This window comes from Plectrocnemia conspersa, unplaced genomic scaffold (genome assembly GCF_051122295.1).
Source record: "Plectrocnemia conspersa isolate PC_06_02 unplaced genomic scaffold, ASM5112229v1 ptg000003l, whole genome shotgun sequence".
Classification (NCBI taxonomy): domain Eukaryota; kingdom Metazoa; phylum Arthropoda; class Insecta; order Trichoptera; family Polycentropodidae; genus Plectrocnemia; species Plectrocnemia conspersa.
In genome coordinates, this window is record NW_028277167.1 from 26,482,830 (window position 1) to 26,495,587 (window position 12,758).

A 12,758-nucleotide genomic window follows, 5' to 3' on the forward strand; every position below is an offset into this window, starting at 1 on the left:
CGGCGATCGATCGCTCCGTGCGTGCGGAGTCAGCGGCGGGGGGTCGGACATCGCAGGCGGCAGGCGGCAGGCGGCAGGAGGCAGGCGACGAGGCGAGAGGCGTGAGGTTCGAAGCGACCGCTCCGTTCGATTCGAAGGCGCGATGGCGGCCGGCGCCGGCGCCGCGGAGCGCGAGATCGCCGCCGAGGACAGCATTCGAGTCGTGTGCCGCTTTCGGCCGCTCAACGACTCCGAGGAGCGAGCCGGCTCCAAGTTCGTCGTCAAGTTCCCCTCGGGCGCCGATGAAAACTGCATCGCCATCGGGGTGAGATTTATATTTCCTTTTCCCTTCGTACTTGTACTGCAGAGTTCGATCGATACCGACCGACAACCCCGCCCCCGCACCCTTCCCACCCCTTCCGACCCCACTTTGTAAATAGTCGATCGACGACGCTGTCACTGGACGGAGAAACGCCGATAATTGCCGATTCCGCTCATACAGCCGCGATGAGTCATCGACCTTCGATTTTTTGCATTTGCATTACCCACAAAAAATATACATAGCCATAAATATTACATAACCTGCTCTAATTTACCTTCTTTATAATGAAGCTTTCGTCGGCTTTCGAGCGTTTTACAAACATGGATTTGGGCCAAATGTTTTTCAATCAGCTGAGAGACTATCGAACTTTTAACCAATAGAAAGCAAAATGATATACAAACAATATTTGCAATCTTCTTATCTAGGCGATAGTATGAAAGTAGTGGAAGTGCTGAATTATGAACAGTAAAGAATCTTGAAAAATAATTATTATAAATGAAATATATAAAAGTAAGATTATTAATCAACGTTTAAAAGTCAAATTTGGAATGCATTTTTTTTATTGATTTTTTATTGATTGTTTTTTCAGTTTTAAAAATTGAGAGCCACTGACCTACTTAAACAAAACAAACATTAGCGACCTTTAAGATAAATTAGGGATTGATGAATGTGTATAGGATGATTGACAGACAGTGATAGGATAGGATGTAAGTAACAAAAAAATCGACTCGAAATATGTTTAGTTGGAGATGTAGAGGAGGATATCGATTTTTTTTAACTATTTTACTTAATATGTTATTCTTGATATCTTTCGCCTAATATCTTTGGTCTAATTAAATATGTTACAATAAATATGCAGTATAAAGCGTGTTTTTTTTTATAAAAGTAAAATGACGAAACACAAATTTGTGCACTTGGGTAAATTACTAATGCATCATTTGTAAAAACGAACGTTAAGAGCCGATGACGATTAACCCTTTCACCATGGATGACATCTATACATGCCAACAAGAAAATCACCAGTACGCTGTGTCCCCACTAGGGTTCTCAATTATTAGTACTTTTCAACTATTCGAATATATTCCTAATTTTTTTCTCGGTTTTTACTGATATTAATTATTTAATTAATCACTTTCATATTCGTTAAACTTTTTGAATTTTATAAAATATCCATTATACAATGATGTGTGAATTATTAATCAGCGAGGGCGTCAAAAGGAAATGTTTAATTTATTATTTTACATACTTTTTGATCAGGGAAGTCAATTCAGCTTTTTCAAATCAACACAATTTGGATTAGCTATGATTAAATCAATTCAGCAAAATTGATGAGAACATTTTAAATACATAATTTTATTGAATTTATTGTTTGAGACGATTTTGATATACATAAAGATTGGATCGGTATCGGTGTTCGTTTTGTGCTGATTTGCATATAAACTAAAAGTAAATTAAATGCAATCGAATTATTGAACTGATTGAAATAAAATCTTTACGTCTTGAGACACACACATGTTTTTGAGATAAGCATTAAACGATAATAAAGGATGGGCCTTTCCAACATTTTGTTTTGTTCAACAAACGAATTCTGCTAATTTCGATCGTAGTAGATACGCCAATAAACATTCTATTCACAAATGTTTTTCGAAGGCGTAAAAACATTTTAAAAAGTAAAAGACCATGGATTTTGGAGTGGCACTAATCACTCGGATATATTGGGAGAGAAAAACGATTACCTGTGTTGCTCAACTATACAAATTGTTTTATTTTAAGATTTTTTCAAATTTTATTCCCGATAGTATAAACGAATATTATATCAATTATTCGAATAATCGTATATATAGTTGAAAATTATGACCTTATTTTTTAACGCTTCGCTGTTTAATAATCCAGATTCAAAGATGCTACGATCTAGCATTTGCATGTTGAAATCAGATTTACGATACACTTCCTAATTCTCTGAAATACTCATGTATATTACATATTCTAAGCTCTTAACCCTTTGGGCGATATCATCATATGTGTACAGTGGTCGATTTTTCGGTGTTTTGAGATAGCCCAGATAGTTATATATTTACATATATAACTGAAGAAATATTGAATATAAAATATATTTGTATAATGTTTCTCTAAATTTGATTTAATGTAAATGATTTCTATAGAAAATAATAACAGTAAATTATATAGTACGTAATAAATTAACATAACAAAAAATATTTTATATTAATTTTATAAGAATATTGAGAGCCTCTGTATTAATATAAAAAAATCCACAAAAGCTGAATAATATGCAAAATAAATCAATGCAATAAATGGTTGAAAATCACTGATTTTTCATATGATTTACTATAAACGTAATATAAAATTATAAATAAATAATAATTGAAAAATACGTAAAATGCCGAATGTATGTCATTGATAAAGATAAGAAAGAGCAGAGGACTCAAATTGGACCCTTGCGATGCTTCAGAACTAGTATAACACTCTTAGGAATAAATAGTATTAACAACAGCCACTCAAATAACTAGAGAAAAAGTTGACGGGAACGTTTGTGAAAGAAAACCTATAAATGTTCAGTATGATGATGCATGTCTGTCACTTCAGCAATTGTATGCGTGGATTATAAATATAATGATCATAAATGGTCAGATTAGGTGAAACAAATATTGAATACATTGCAGATGTAGAAAGCATTGTGAAGGTAAATTGTTGAGTAACAGTGAATGAAATAGCCCTACAATAACTGAGATGAGTTTCGGATCAATGCACTGCATCATTCATAATATTCAGCAAGGTTTGTCTAAACTGTCTGACTAGAATTCAACTATAATGTGTAGTATGTGTTTCTGTATTGCAAACCTAAGAAGTTTCCCAGTCTTTTATGACAAACGAGGGGAACAAACAACTTTTTTTATCTTCCCTGACGATTTTCGCATCTTTAAAACCGCAAGAGAATACACAATATTTCAGCTAAAAGATTTTTTTTAAACTTGCTTTAAACACTAGAGGATTTTTGTTCCTTACTATTAAAGTTAGACATGAATTTAGTAACATTAAGAATATTTGAGATTTATTTCTAACTAAATATGTTCAATTACCTTTACTTATCATTGAACAGAAAATCAGCTGTAGTTTAGAAATCGAAAAAATGCATAAAATAACATTGACTGCAAGTCATATTAAATTACAGCATTAACAATAATGCAAACTATTTGATATATAATACTTTATAACTTTCTAAAATGTTATGAAAGTTAACAATGCGAAAATTCGTTTTTCTTTGAATTTAATTGGGAAATTTCTATTTATTGTATTTCTTTACGGTTATGTAACATAATTTACCTATAAATTGCAATTGCAAAGATTAAACGTTTAGTTTATAGCATAATATCTGAAAGAAAGTGCTGATTTATTTGCATATGAGAATTTTGATTACACAGCGAAAAGTTCAAAATTTTAAATTAAACATTAACAAGTGGAACAATGATTTGCTAATTAAACCATTTCGACTGTGTGCAGCTTATAAATATATATGTACATATATATGGGTTTTTTTACTTCATGCTACGTCATGTAGAAATCAAGTCACGGTTGAAGAAATCTCATTTTCACTAAGCCACATTGAACGTTGAATTAAGAGCAATAAACAGCATTCCAATAACAAATGTTTTTTTTTACTTTGAAAAGTTAACTTTATAAATTATGTTGTACAAAAAGATTTTATTTAAAATTCACGCTGATTTAAGCTGTGTGGTTTATAGATATCGTCATTTTATTTATTGTTTTTGCAACTGTTAAAATATTTAAAAAATAATCAAATTATTATGGTTAATTCGATTAATGATGCATAGCTTACTTCAAAATATTGTTACAAAATATGTTCCGAAATGTCAATGTTAACAGTATGCCTCCCTTCAATTTTTATTTGTCTAAATATAAAAATAGTCTGGTGTACCGTTACTATTTTATTTTTAACCCTAAACTGCGTAAATAAAAAATACATTCTTTGGTACAGTCATTATCCTTTCCCAAATCGTTACATGACTCATATGTCTTGGTCATCATTATATACTTCATTTCTAATTTTAGACTCCTAATTTAGAATTTTACGTATGATTGAATTTAACTTACATTTTTTTTTATCATTTCAGGGTAAAGTTTACTTGTTCGATAAAGTATTCAAACCCAATGCGACCCAGGAGAAGGTGTACGGCGAGGCGGCGAAGAGCATCGTCTCCGACGTGCTCGCCGGCTACAATGGCACAATATTCGCCTACGGTCAGACCAGCTCCGGTAAAACGCACACGATGGAAGGCGTCATTGGTAAATTTTAACTCTATAATATACCCCAAATTAACACTTAATTATAAACCGATTTGTATGCCTCAATTCGTCACTTGCGTTATTTTGATCTAGGTGATCCATCCAAGCAGGGTATCATACCTCGGATTGTTTACGATATATTCAACCACATCTACGCTATGGAAGAGAATCTAGAGTTTCATATTAAAATATCATATTTTGAAATTTATATGGATAAAATTAGAGATCTTTTGGACGGTGCGTTGAATTTGCGTTTATGTTTAATATGATTTTTTATATATTTTTTATATGATTATTATTAATTACAGTATCAAAGGTAAATTTGAGTGTTCACGAGGACAAAAATAGGGTTCCGTTCGTCAAGGGCGCTACGGAGAGGTTCGTATCTAGCCCCGAAGAAGTATTTGAAGTTATCGAAGAGGGAAAATCAAATAGGCATATTGCAGTAACGAGTAATTATATTTTTAATAATTTTAATTTATCAATTTATTTCGAGTCGTTAACGTTATATGTGTGTTTCAGATATGAACGAGCATTCGTCCCGTTCTCATTCAGTATTTTTAATAAACGTTAAGCAGGAGAATTTAGAGAATCAAAAGAAACTATCCGGAAAGCTTTACCTTGTTGATTTGGCTGGTTCCGAGAAGGTGTCCAAGACCGGAGCCGAAGGAACGGTGCTGGACGAGGCCAAGAACATCAACAAGTCCCTGTCGGCTTTGGGCAACGTGATATCGGCTCTGGCCGACGGGAACAAAACACACATTCCTTACCGAGACTCAAAGCTGACGCGAATCTTGCAAGAATCTCTGGGAGGTAACGCTCGCACCACCATTGTGATATGCTGCTCGCCGGCTTCCTTCAACGAATCTGAAACGAAGTCGACCCTAGACTTTGGCAAGAGAGCCAAGACGGTGAAGAACGTCGTATGCGTCAACGAAGAGTTGACTGCGGAGGAATGGAAGCGCAGATACGAGCGCGAAAAAGAGAAGGTCGGACGACTCAAAGGGAAGGTCGAGAAGCTAGAGGCAGAGTTGAGCAGGTGGAGGCAGGGTGAGACCGTTAATCCCGAGGAGCAAGTCAACTTGGCCGAAGTCGAGGCCGTTACCCCCGTCACATCTATCATCGAAGAGAAACCCGTCGTTCCTGTAAGTATCCTATATCTATAATATGTTGAGTATCAATATAAGACCATTGATTCGAATACGCAATTTTTAGGAACTTCCGGCTGTAGCCGTACCTGGTGGCGCTGTTGATTCAGCTAAGCTCGAAGCTCTGTATCAACAATTAGACGAAAAAGATGAAGAAATCAACCAACATTCGCAACTCATTGAGAAGCTCAAAGAGCAGATGGCCGAACAGGAGGAACTCATTAATTTAGCTAGGTAATTCAGTCGTATGATAAAATATGTGGTGAAAAATCATTTACATAACCATTTTTTATAGGCTCATATTTTTCGGGTCAGAATTTATATTAAAAGGTCAGAATATAAGTGGCCAGAATAAATATTAGATGGTCAGAATTTATATTAAATGGTTAAAATTTAAATTGAACTGGTCAGAATTTATATTAAATGGTAAGAATTATTTTGACCGATGGTCAGAATCCTTTTTTTAGTTGGCAATCGATCTGTCATTCCCATGTCGGCAGTTCATTATCATTATCAAGGTGTTTTAGGGCCAATTCGTTTTGTTGGGCTTACAACATTGTCAGATGTCAACACAAGCCAAACGTGCTCTACGCTGCTGTCTGTCATTAATCCCGCTTCGTTTGTCGCTCTGAATACATTAGCATCCTACATACAATTAAATGAATTCGTTGAGAGTTATTCATGGGGTGTTCACTGTTCTGACCAATAGTTTTGGTGCGAAAATATATTGCACATTTATATTTGTAAATGTTATAATATTTTTTAATTCATATTTTAATATTTTTATTCTGACCGTATGCTATTTTTATTCTACCCATTTGATATTTATTCTGGCTCTGAATAATATAATTATGACCATTCATTCTTTTTATCCTGATTGTGTATATTTTTATTCTGACCCTTAATAACATTATTATGACCAGGCTGTTAATATAATTCTGACCGAGATTGATTTTTATTCTGACCAATTTGTTGCCATTTTTATAGACAAGAGTATGAGTCTCTCCAAGGTGAGATGAACCACATCCAACAGGAAAACGAATCGGCCAAGGAGGAAGTCAAAGAAGTCTTGCAAGCTTTGGAAGAATTGGCCGTCAACTACGATCAAAAGAGTCAAGAAGTCGACGCCAAGAACAAGGAATGCGAGCAACTTCAAGAAGATCAGTTGAAAAATCAGGTATGATTCGAATCTTGTTAATTATCAATCTTATCAATAACGTGATCTAAAAATAATTCTATTATCTTTAGTCTTCGTTCAACTCTGTCAACGGTGAATTGCAACAACTGCGTGACATGACTGCCCATCAAAAGAAACGTCTTGCTGAGATGTTGGCCAATTTACTTAGGGATCTCGGTGATATCGGAACTGCCATCGGCGGGAATGATAATGAAATTAAAGTAAGACTTATCGATCATCGTATTGTGATTTTATTGCTGCATGATCTATATTGTGTAAAATATTTAGATCAACGCCGAAACCGTTGGAAAGCTGGAGGAAGAATTCACCGTCGCCAGGTTGTACATTAGCAAAATGAAGAGTGAAGTTAAGAATCTTGTGCAGCGTTGCCAAGGTCTCGAAACTACCAACAACGATTCTAATAAGAAGGTATGTTGTTTGACTTGATTGATCTATAATAAGATTGATTCTAATTAATATTTATTCATCCAGTTATCGGATTACGAGAGAGAATTAGCCGAATGGAGACTTGCGGTTACCCAGCAAGAGGCTCGAACCAAGAGTCTTCAGGAAGCCGTGCGAGAGGCTGATGCAAAGAAGCGCACCTTAGAAGACATTGCTGACACACTCCGCGACGAATGCGCCAAACTGAAAGCAGCTAATCAAGTAATATTATTGATAATGTCAACTAAAAAAGCTTTATATTTTAATATTATTTATTTTAACAGGAAAGCATATTAATATATACATTTTTGCAAACAGGTGTCGGCTGCTGGTGCCGAGAAACAAGCCGCCGGAGAAGTACGCGCCGCTATGGAACAGCAAGTTGAAGAGTTGCGAAGCATGCATCACGCACAGTTGGCTGCCCTCCGAGATGAACTCGACGCAGCCAATGCACTCGCTAGTGATATTAAAGAGTTAGTATTTTTTTAATAATACGCAATAATGCTATGAACCATCAACTCTTTTTGCCGGTAAACGATATTAATATATGTAACTGGTAACAGTACAACGTAATCGTTTTTTTATTATTGCATAGACGTGCATTAATTATTCATCCATTGTATTTCTATAAGAATTCATAGTTAATACTAAAAAGAGAAAAATGATCATATGAATTTGCTTTATAGATTCGTTAATACTAATATGTACATTCTTTATGTTTGCAGCGATAACCAAAAGTTAACACTGGCGCAGAAGCAGCTGCAGGCTGACTACGACAGACTGAAGCACGACGAGGCCGACAAGTCAGCGAAACTCCACGAATTAATGTCAGTAGCCGCGAAAATGCCCTCTATCGATAAGTTTGCGAGTAGTATCCTAAAAAGCCCCACCGATAACCGATACATATTACGCCAAATGCAAAACTCACATAAGTATCCGTTTGCGGATTACGCCGCCGCCGACGACAATAGGATAATTTTGGAAAAGAGACAGAAAGACTTGGCCAATCTCGAAATATTCAACAACGAGATGAACAGAGAGAGCGTCGGCGTCGGAAAGAAACAAAAGGCCCAAACGACCGCGTCGTCCCTCGCCTCTTTCTCCAGTTGCCACATCCATCCCCTACACATTCATTTGCTCATTTCGGTTACTATGATTTTGATTACGCACCGCTGTCCCCACATTATTATTATGGTTTAGTTTCGTTTTTTTTACCGGAGCTCGCCGCACACTTCTGCCACCTCCTCTTATTTGTTTCATTAAGCTTAGAAAGAATATATTTTTTAATAGAGTTTTTTCGACAATAACGTTCAAATAGACGTATTTTATAAAATGTTAAGTATGTTAAACTGTGATATATAAATACAAATGTATGCATATGTACATGTCGTTCTTTGTTCACGCGGTCGTGACACGTAAACGTAAGCCTTAAATATAGCAGATTTGTGTATAGCTCAAATATTATAACGTTAACTCGTTTTTAAGATAGGCTCTCTAATTTAATCGCTAGATTTAAATGTTGATCTTTGAAACGAGGTGGTAGACGTATAGAATGTACCTGATTTATCCTCAGTTTTGGGCGTCGATTGATGATATGATGGAATTTAAATATTCCTGATTTAGTATATAAATACATATCCGATTGCAATATATTTTTAAAACAATAATGTAGAGCTTTAAATGTTCATTGTTTTTTTTATTATATATAACGACGTTATGAATAAGTAAATTGGGACTATAATACACAGGTTGCAGATTTTTTAAATATTTATTTTTAACTTCGTTAACATAGTTTACATCATTAGAAATAACATCCTGTATAACTCCTCAATATTCCATTCACTTATAATTTTGATTCTTTTATGGATTTTATCTAGGTTTTTCAGTAGACTTTTTATAATATGAGAGATCCACAATTCGTCACCAGTATGATGGCATGATGTTATTTCTAATCGTTGAAAATGTAAAATCTCCGTTTACAATAAGAGAAAAAGGAACAAAATTTACATGCAGTAGTGACGTAACGTTGAGTATTTTATGTGTAAATTTGTGAGTTTCGAATGTTGGCTGTAATTGTTCGCGTTGTAATGGAGGCATTTCCTAAACCTATCATTTGCTCGTTGAAGTTTTAAAGACTTTGTTTCCTACTTGAGAGATATATATTTTTATACAAGCATAAAAATATTGAAATACTATTGTATTTTTATACATTAATGCATATTATGTCTTTTTTAAATCGAACACGCGATTGCTGATGATTCACCGTGATACTCACATTTGTCAAATATGAGTATGACAGCTTATCCAGTAGTATTAAACATTAACATTATTTTATTTATTTTATGTTATATTTTAGTTTTATTATTATTTATTTAGACTTGTTCCACATGACCCATTCATATTCATTTCCTAAAAAAACTGACCAAAATATGCACGAAGCAACCAAAGCGAAAAAATGATGCAAGATTTTGTTTGGAAATTTATATAAAAAAAAGAGATACAAGCGTGATACAATTGAATATGGATGGGGGCATTGTTGGAAAGACCATTAAAACAGTAAATAATAACGTGTGTATGATGATAATGTGATGCAGTGCGTGCAAAGATCACCGCGACCAGGCTCGCGCCGATCTCAAGGGTCTCGAAGATACAGTGGCGAAAGAATTGCAAACGCTCCACAACCTGCGTAAGCTGTTTGTTCAAGATTTACAGGTACAGATCGTTCAACACTTAATGTTACCTTTGATGTGTGTGCGAATATATTTAATGGCGTTGTGATTGCATAGACGCGCATCAAGAAGTCCGTCACGTCAGAGGAAGGCGAAGAAGACGGCAGCTCGTTGGCCCAGAAGCAGAAGATCTCGTTCTTGGAGAACAACCTGGAGCAGCTCACCAAGGTGCACAAGCAATTGGTGCGGGACAACGCCGATCTCAGATGCGAATTACCCAAGTTGGAGAAGCGTCTCCGTGCCACCATGGAGCGCGTGAAGGCTCTCGAAACCGCTTTGAAGGTAACGCATCATAAGAAAACGATTATTGGCGAATCGGATTTGATATGCTTATACTGTTTTTATTTTTATTTTCGTAGGAGGCGAAGGAAGGTGCTATGAGAGATAGGAAACGTTATCAATACGAAGTAGATCGCATCAAGGAGGCTGTACGTCAGAAGAATTTGGCCCGCCGCGGCGCTCAAGCATTAATCGGTATGCTTACAATTTAGCTTGCTACATTTACTGGAATATGTTTCTAAAATGTAACTTTTTACAGCTAAACCAATCCGCGCTGGCCAAGGTCCTTTGGTGACGAGCCCCGCTATTAGACCGATGCAACCTGATAACAAACGGAAGTCCATCATTGTCGGCGGTGGTAGAGGTATGTCTTAAAATTATCATTATAAAGAATTACTACTTATATTATTAGAAATTAAGATTTTTATAAAAAAAAAGACAATAGACCTGATTAAAACTCCGGAGAAGTGAAAGAAAAATCCATTGTTATATGACGCAGCAATTCAGATTCTTATGAAAGATAAAGCTATTAAATTATTTAGTTATGAAAACCATCCATTCAAGTCACACTAAACTTTCCAGCAGAATTTCTATGGCTTCGATGGAAAAGTAGTGGAGGGCCATCGTTTATTGATATAGTACCCATCGCTGACCCATGACTCATAGGGCTATGAGATTCACTTTTACTTGAGCTTGACTGATTGAGAAGAGTCTTACAGTTTTATATAGTCCACTCATACACTTGCTGAAATGACAAACATGCATCACCATACTAAACATTTTTTTTATTGACAAATTTCAATTGGGGTGATGCTACATTTTAAGCTACTTCTGTGTAAGTGTTGCGTGCATTATTTGTTCCACCATACAGAGCAATAGAACTACGTTTTGATTTTCTTATCCCATTTTTAATGTTTTCATTACCTCCGTAGTATTAAAAATATTTGATGAAATTAAATAATACACAATTTAAAATAAATAAAGATCACATCTACAACCGTATAAAATATCTGATTTTTATGTCCTTTTGATAATTAGTAGATATTTAAATTTGTTACTGCTACAATCTAACCTAGCTGAAGCTTTTATCTCTTCGTTCGCTATCCTAGCATATTATGTATTATGTGCAATATATATTAGAAAAGGGTTTCTTTAATTTTTCAGATGAGAGTTGAATCAACTTTGGCTGTGAGTCCACCAAGAGAGATTGAATGTTGTCGCCTACTCGGTCCTTTCAATTTTAATATATTTGGAGTAGATTATTATGTGCAAAATAATAATTAAAAAACCTTTAATGTTTCCTTATATACTATACCAAAAATTCCCAGTATTGGCTTTTAATTACAAAAATTATATTTATATAAAATATTTTCGGAGGTTTAGCTGCTTTTGAATACTCTCTCGATTTCAAAAACTATATATATATACATATGACTATATATAGTTCAGTGTTATTTATATATAATATATTTGTATATTAGGCAGTTAAATATATTACGTTACGAAATATATGTTCAGCACAAGGTGTTTTTCGGTATGAAAATTATTAAGTTGTTATTCGCTTTCGACGTGTCTTTGTTTTGCTGTATTGTTTTTTTACGAACGGACATTACAAGGATTTCGACCTTATCTGCCGCGCTCAGATAGCGACTCGGAAATCCTCCGTTGGGCGTCTGATGAATCACTTATATATGTATATCTTCAAAGAGAAGGGATTACCTAGAGAATAGTACAACAATAAGTGAGCTATATTAAACGTTTGATATCGTACACACAGTACTTATTGTATTTTTTCAATCAAATGTAATAACGCTTAAGAAAGTGGTGAAAAGTTATTTTTGTACGCTTGTAACTCTCAAAAATATGGTGTGGTGAAAAAAAAAACGTAATCGTGTATATGTATATAATATATATATTTATACGAATGTATATTGATATTTTTGCTTCTGCTGATTTTGATGGATTTTTTTAATGATTTACGGTGAGAAAAAAAACGAGGATTTAGTCGATTCTGAGATATCAACGTTTACGTGTATTTTAGGCGATATTTTTATAGAATCAATGTGAAGCGATGGTGCGTCGTTTAATTATTTTTTGTGGCCCCGAAGATGATTTTTGTATGTAATTTGTGTATGAAATGCAATATGGTGTTATTAAATAATGTCGATGAATTTTTTTACGATGTGTTTTATAAAGCGGCCTATAAGTGTTGATTGTAATATGTAAACTGTTCGCTTTAACGTGTTGAATTTTTCTAATGCCAACTTGCCGAATAGTGAATTTAATACTGACACTGTATATTATTTATAGGGGAAGATAAATAAAACGGTTTCAAAAGGATAAAATAGATCCTAAAA

The 12,758-nt window shown here is 34.7% G+C and overlaps 1 protein-coding gene across 3 annotated transcripts; it reads left to right on the forward strand.

Annotated features, from left to right (window-relative positions):
- Nucleotides 1-31: 31 nt before the first annotated feature.
- Khc (kinesin heavy chain) lies at nucleotides 32-11,751 on the forward strand. 3 transcript variants are annotated; one of them, XM_088182047.1, is made up of 17 exons: nucleotides 32-304; nucleotides 4,453-4,624; nucleotides 4,718-4,861; nucleotides 4,933-5,076; nucleotides 5,147-5,769; nucleotides 5,840-6,006; nucleotides 6,760-6,949; nucleotides 7,021-7,170; nucleotides 7,238-7,378; nucleotides 7,442-7,615; nucleotides 7,712-7,866; nucleotides 8,119-8,220; nucleotides 9,988-10,105; nucleotides 10,180-10,404; nucleotides 10,482-10,596; nucleotides 10,661-10,765; nucleotides 11,566-11,751. In XM_088182047.1, exons 1-17 carry the CDS (start codon nucleotides 143-145, stop codon nucleotides 11,574-11,576), a joined length of 2,898 nt encoding a protein of 965 aa, XP_088038173.1. In that variant the 5' UTR covers nucleotides 32-142; the 3' UTR covers nucleotides 11,577-11,751. The 3 variants fall into 3 exon arrangements, with proteins under 3 accessions (XP_088038173.1, XP_088038172.1, XP_088038174.1); XM_088182046.1 differs by having other exon boundaries at nucleotides 4,453-4,621; nucleotides 4,709-4,861; XM_088182048.1 differs by lacking the exon at nucleotides 11,566-11,751 and having other exon boundaries at nucleotides 10,661-10,776.
- Nucleotides 11,752-12,758: the final 1,007 nt, after the last annotated feature.

What these genes read in the sequence shown, in the direction of transcription:
- Khc (XM_088182046.1), top strand. Translation starts at nt 143, where the DNA reads ATGGCGGCCGGCGCCGGCGCCGCGGAGCGCGAGATCGCCGCCGAGGAC. An exon ending in ACAACGATTCTAATAAGAAG is followed by an intron (nt 7,379 to 7,441) that starts GTATGTTGTTTG and finishes TTATTCATCCAG; the next exon opens with TTATCGGATTACGAGAGAGA. An exon ending in GCGAAACTCCACGAATTAAT is followed by an intron (nt 8,221 to 9,987) that starts GTCAGTAGCCGC and finishes AATGTGATGCAG; the next exon opens with TGCGTGCAAAGATCACCGCG.